The sequence below is a fragment of the Gossypium hirsutum genome, chromosome D09, assembly GCF_007990345.1.
Source record: "Gossypium hirsutum isolate 1008001.06 chromosome D09, Gossypium_hirsutum_v2.1, whole genome shotgun sequence".
In the NCBI taxonomy this organism is placed as follows: domain Eukaryota; kingdom Viridiplantae; phylum Streptophyta; class Magnoliopsida; order Malvales; family Malvaceae; genus Gossypium; species Gossypium hirsutum.
In genome coordinates, this window is record NC_053445.1 from 32,688,876 (window position 1) to 32,695,133 (window position 6,258).

General features: G+C 34.4%; 1 protein-coding gene across 3 annotated transcripts; it reads left to right on the forward strand.

The window, feature by feature from the left end:
• Nucleotides 1–312: 312 nt before the first annotated feature.
• LOC107916928 (solute carrier family 25 member 44) lies at nt 313–5,608 on the forward strand. Of its 3 annotated transcripts, none has more exons than XM_041100342.1 (6): nt 313–2,562; nt 2,664–3,045; nt 3,134–3,330; nt 3,778–3,919; nt 4,293–4,452; nt 5,238–5,608. In XM_041100342.1, the coding sequence occupies exons 1-6, from the start codon at nt 2,492–2,494 to the stop codon at nt 5,261–5,263; spliced, it is 978 nt and encodes a 325-aa protein (XP_040956276.1). In that variant the 5' UTR covers nt 313–2,491; the 3' UTR covers nt 5,264–5,608. The 3 variants fall into 3 exon arrangements, with proteins under 3 accessions (XP_040956276.1, XP_040956274.1, XP_040956275.1); XM_041100341.1 differs by having other exon boundaries at nt 325–484; nt 801–2,562; nt 4,293–5,608; XM_041100340.1 differs by having other exon boundaries at nt 4,293–5,608.
• The last annotated feature ends 650 nt before the right edge of the window (nt 5,609–6,258 follow it).

Below are 6,258 nucleotides of genomic sequence, written 5' to 3' on the forward strand. Positions count from 1 at the left end.
TCATATATTGTTTACAGAGAGACACTTCGGTGGTACTTGCAAGATTAGGGAAAAGTGTCAATAATTTATTATAATTTAATGTCCAATTTAAAAAAATAATATTAATCATCCATCGATTTTGTAACTATTTTATAAAGGAGAGTAGGAAAATGAAAGTTAAAAGAAAAAGAATTAAATTGATAAAAAGGAAAAAAAAATATAGGGATTAGATGTGAAATTTGACTTAATTGATCAAAAGGAAAAAGTATAGGGAATTAAATACTATTTTTCAAATCTTTAACAAGGAAAAACAGTCAGACCTTAAAGCGGCGCCGTTTCCAAACCTGGCCGCATTCCTTTTCCATTTTATCAATCTTGCTTAGGGTTTTCATTCTCAGATTTGCTTTAATTTTGTTGTCCTACCGTTTGAAAACATGATTTCGAAGCGCTTTCCATTTTTTTTACTATCTTTTCTGCTTGATTTGATGATGAAAGAAATGGACGGGTGATGATCTACGCTACGTTCTTTCTGATTCAAATGTTCACTCTAATTCTTTTTGGATATTCCCTTTCTTTTTTTTAATCTTAATTTCCTAGTTGAATTTTTTTTCCTTCTTTTCTTTATTCATTTGAACTTTTCTTTTTCATTTTCGGATTTTGAAAATATATGATGCATTTATGTAGAATGTGTTCTGAACTTAGTTTTTTTCCTTTTTTTTTTAATTTCAATCCCCAATAATTACATTTAGAATTTTTCCTTACATTAATAATAATCTTTCTTATACTCTCTCAACCTTTCAGTTTCATTTTTTTTTTGAAAGATCCGAAGCATGATCTTCAACGGTAGCAAGATCGGAAACATGATCTTGAACGGTAACAAGCTTGGCGGTGAAGTTTGAAATATACGAAGCATGATCTTCAACGGTAACAAGATCCGAAACATGATCTTCAGCGGTAACAAGCTTGGCGGTGATGTTTGAAATATCCGAAGCATGATCTTCAACGGTAACAAGCTTGGCGGTGAAGCTCCAACGGCTAGATTTTGGGATACCCACTCCCATCTATCTATAAATAAGCATCACCAGTAGGTTCATCATCTATCTAAGCTTTTCAGCATCCTCTCCTCTGTCCTTTTGCTTTTAATTTTTTGTGCTTTGATTCATTCTTTAAACCATGGAATCAAATTCACGAAAGAGAAAGGGATTTCTCAACCCTTTGAGAAATCCCATTTCCAACTCCGGGGAATGGAGAGCTCGGAAGATGCAAGAAAGTCCTCTCATGAAACCCATCTCTAATGGGGATCAATGGAGGGAATTAATCAGGGAGGATGATCTGCCTAGTCTCGACCAAGACACAGATCATGATCTGCTGCTGCTGCTCCTCAAATACAAGGTACATATCTTGTTGGAGATGGTGAAGCTTTTCACCAATGGCAGTCCAAAATAGCTCGTTTTCGTATCTAGGATATATAGGAGATTAGTATGATTTATCCTAAACTTAAGGATAATTTAGTTTTGTAATTTTCCCTATTTTCTTTATATAGAAATTCAATTTTGTTAAATGGATAAGGAATGCTCTGTTCCTCTTTCTCAAAGGCTCTGTTTCTCAAGTTTAATTTTGCTTCCGCGGCTGCTCTATCATTCACGCCTTCTTCTTCTTCTTCTTCACCCAGAATATGAGGCATTGGAGGGGTTGAGACCCAAATATGAGCACTACAAACTTCGGTCATCTCTATTTTTATTAAACATGACTTCATCATTCACATCTATGATTTGTCAAATTTTAAGGGATAAAAAGAAATTTAAAACAAATAACTTGGGTTAAGCTTATAATAATTCTGAATTTGAGATTTAATGCCCAATATTAAATCTGATATTATGAACCTCCTTTTTCTTTTATGCCCAATATTATTTTTTTAATAAAAATTTTAATTTTTTTATGAACCTCTAAGTTTTAACCTTGAATAAAAATGTTGGTTAAAATCTTTAATATATAAAAGTGGAGAGTTGCAAAATTTTTAATTGACATGTGAAAAATAGTCTTACACTTTATATTTTAATTTACATGTTAAAAATTATTCTTATTAATTTTATTTTAATATACTAAATTTTTAATGAAATTTTTAATAAAATAATTAATTTATTTTTAAATATAATGTATAAAAATGATAAAATAAATATAATTAAAAGATTTTAATAACATTTAACTGCTTCACAATAATTTAAATTTAAAAGTGTACTACACGAAACCACTTTGGATTCTAAATTGATTAAAATCAATCATAAGAAACTGCGAGTGTCTTCTTTCCCACAAAATAAGAGGGAAACGGTGCAATATTTTGATTGCCCCCCGACCGGACCAGCGGACGTCAACCCTTCCACCATCAAATCCAACATTTCTCGAACTTTCTACCCTTTTCCTTACGTTTCTCACTTCAAACCCATTAAAACCCCACCACTCCGCCACTGCCATTCATGTTCACTAATCCCACCGGAAACCATACATACACGCAATGGCTTTGGAAACTGAGTCTGTCACTCGGGACAAATTATCCCTTGCCGATACTGAGATCGATTGGGCCAGGTAAATTACAAAACACTTTCAACTATTCTCATTAATGAAACCCAAAAAAAATAGAAACTGCGTTTTCTTTTTTATCTTATATGTTGTTGTGGGTTATTCAGGTTGGACAAGACAAGATTTCATGTTATTGGGGCTGTCCTGTTTACCGTACAGCAAGCATTAATACATCCAACAGCGGTTGTTAAAACAAGAATGCAAGTAGCTGATTCTCGGTTGGCTCATATGCCTGGAATGGTGGTCTTTAAGGATATATTGAGAAACGATGGTATCCCTGGGGTTTTTCGTGGTTTTGGAACTTCTGCTATTGGATCATTGCCCGGTAGGGTTCTGGCTTTGACGTCTCTTGAAATGTCGAAAGATATGATGTTGAAGTATACACAAGGTTTGAATATGCCTGAAACAACACGTATTGGTGTTGCTAATGGTGTGGCAGGCATGTTTTCGAGCTTGATTTCTTCCTTGTACTTTGTGCCATTGGAAGTGGTAAGTTATTTGATCCTTTTAGGCATCAATTGAGAATAAAAATTTTGACTAATTTGTGTGCTTTTGTTAATTAATGTTGCATTCTTAGATATGCCAGAGACTTATAGTGCAAGGGCTGCCTGGTGCAACATTTTACATTGACCCTTTTGATGTTGCCCGTAAAGTGATAAAAGCCGAAGGATTTCGCGGACTGTATCGAGGTTTCGGATTAACAGCTTTGACTAACTCGCCGGCAGTTGCACTTTGGTGGGGGGCTTATGGTGCTGCCCAACGTATCATTTGGAGGTAAAAACTGAACATTGGAAAACAACCAGCATTAAGTGTTATATTGACTTTGTTTATGCCAACTGAAGTATTATTTTTTTGAAGTGTAACAAGTAAGTATACTTTAAACTTTACAAATGGATTGTCCAAGTAATTATCAAGTAGAACCAAACTATTACAGCACAAATGGATCAAACTAGGACTAACTGAACTAAAACTCTCATATATGATAGGGCTCAAAGATCTAGGCATCTAATTGCACATGGTAGGTCTTGAACTTGGATACTTAAGACTCAGACCTTCCGCCTTTGCCAACTGAGCTAAGGCCTCGTTGGCACCAACCGAAGTATTATTAAATGAACACTCGTTGTTGGAGATTATAGAGAGTATTATTAAAAGAACTGACATTAACTATTATATTGACTAGCTTATGCCAACTGAAGTATTGTTGAATGAACTCTCATATAGGAGCCTTGGTTATAGAGATGACTCAGAGAAGAAGCCCTCTCATATGGAGATGATGGCCGTACAGGCCACTGCAGGAATGGTTGCTGGTGCTTGTTCCTCTGTTATCACCACCCCCATTGACACTGTAAAGACACGGCTGCAGGTAACGTTTTGTCTGCTTATATTGAATTGCTACATCCTTCAAAGGGAAATTAAGAGAGATATGAACTTTGTCTATCTTGGGTATATGATGCAACTGGCTTCTTTTTATTGAAATATTATGATGATTTTGGATACCAGTTATTAGTCCATTGGCCTTTTTTCAGATATCACCTCTCCTATTGACACTGTAAAGACACTCCCACTGCTAACATTTTGTCTATTTTTATCGAATCCCTACATCCTTTAGAGGGTAATTAAGAGAGAGGTGAACTTTGTCTGTCTTGGCTATATGATGCAACTGGTTTCTTTTTATTGAAATATTATGACTGATTTTAGACGTGGGTTATTTGTCCTTTGGCCCTTCTCTGTCCAAGGTCATTGATGATTATGGTGTTGCAAGACCATCAGTACTGAAGACTACAAAGATACTCTTGAAGGAAGATGGGTGGTGGGGCTTCTACAGGGGGTTCGGTCCCCGGTTCCTAAATATGTCCCTTTATGGAACTACAATGATTGTTACTTATGAACTGATAAGTATGTCAACCTTCCTATCATCTCTTTTTGATTATTTCTATTCCAGAACTCGACTGCAGGCATGTGTTTTCATTTTGCACCCTTCCATGTTATAGTAATTTGAAGCAACTTCATGTTTTATTGATAGAACTTGGCATTTTGAATATATATCTAATGTCAATATCGTTTCTACTGGGGTTACAGCCCCTGATTCCTAAATATGTCACTTTATGGAACTATAGTGCCTGTTACTTGTGAACTGATAAGTATGTCAATCTCCTTATTGTCAGTTTTTTATTATTAACACTCCAGAACTTGACTGCAAGCATGCATTTTTATTTTGCATCCTGTCATGTTACGGTAATATGAAGCAACTTCATGTTTTATTGATAAAAACTTGGCATTTTGAATGTCACTATGTTATACATATTGTTTCTACAGGGGGTACAGCCCCCGGTTCCTAACTACATAAACTGTGTCGACTTTCTTATCATCACTTTTTGAATTTTGGCAATCCAGAACTTGATTGCATGCATGTATTTTTGTTTTACTAACTGCCATGTTACAGTAATTTGAAGCAACTTCATGTTTTATCGATAAAAATTCGGCATTTGAATATCAGGCTGTTATTGTTCCCGAGCTCTGTCCTTTTCTTCCTTAACCAAATTAATGGAAAGAGGAAAGGATGGTGAATTTTGTTTCTTATTGTTTCGGGAGTCGTTAGTTGTAATCAGCCCATTGAAAGCGTGCTTCGGCATTGGCTAATCTGTCTGTCTCTTTGTTTTTTTTAAATGTCATGTTAGCAGAGAGGTTGTCTATAAAGCACATTTGATGTTCTTAAACTGAGGAGGCACTAGTTTGATATATGTACTTCTCCAAATTCGGGGAATCTGATCCCACGGACTCCATTTTTTTTAACATCAGACATGGAATCAAAAGTTGGTTTGTATTCTTTTGAATTACTTTCAATTTTTTGAGCTGACTTGTCATTGTATTGAAAAGAAAATCAAGCGGAATGGCAAATGATGGCAATACCACGAGTCTTTGGAATTTTGATGAGTTTGACAATGGAGCTCCAAATGATGGCATTAATATTATATCTGTTAGATCTAGTATTTTTTTTTTGTATATTTGTATTTTTCGAATAAATTAGTTTAATAAAAATATTTATTAATTACATTAATTCCTTTTATATATTATCCTCGATTATTTTTGCATGAAAAGCAAAATGGAAGCAAATATTGCTTATTGGTTATCTAACGTTTAACTATACTAAGTGGTATTATGTGATTAGATATTACGGATACACAATTTGTATTAGTAGGTGAACCTAAACATGTCCTTAGTTTAATCGAAAATAAAAGTTTAAAAATTCAATGAATTAAAATGGAAATTTTACAAAATTTAAAGCGACTGGGCGCTTTCTAGTCCTCCTAAATTTGCCTCTACGTATAAATATCTAATTCAACATAAGTATATGTTCTAAAGTCATGGTTGCTTGTAGGTGAAACAATAGAGTTGAGCCTCTAAACATTGGTGACGACTTCGATTTATCTATCAGTTTATGAGATGATAGGAAATGCTTGTGTAAGTTAAGCTTGTTATAATCAAAACAATTCTTGTCAAAACTCACTCATGAAAAAGACATTGCAACTTGAATAATTAATCAAGGAATATCATGAAACTAGACAATTTTCCTATAAAAGAATATTAGTCTTAATAGCAAAAGGGGATAGTCAAGCTATAAAATGACCATATTTGTTGTATGATGTATCTATCCATCGCTACGTCGTGAGGACCCATAGCCATGTTGAGATCATCTTTGAA

Coding starts and splice junctions, on each gene's coding strand:
- LOC107916928 (XM_041100340.1), top strand. CDS start 2,492: ATGGCTTTGGAAACTGAGTCTGTCACTCGGGACAAATTATCCCTTGCC. Junction 2,563..2,663: donor ACTGAGATCGATTGGGCCAG/GTAAATTACAAA, acceptor TGGGTTATTCAG/GTTGGACAAGACAAGATTTC. Junction 3,046..3,133: donor ACTTTGTGCCATTGGAAGTG/GTAAGTTATTTG, acceptor TTGCATTCTTAG/ATATGCCAGAGACTTATAGT.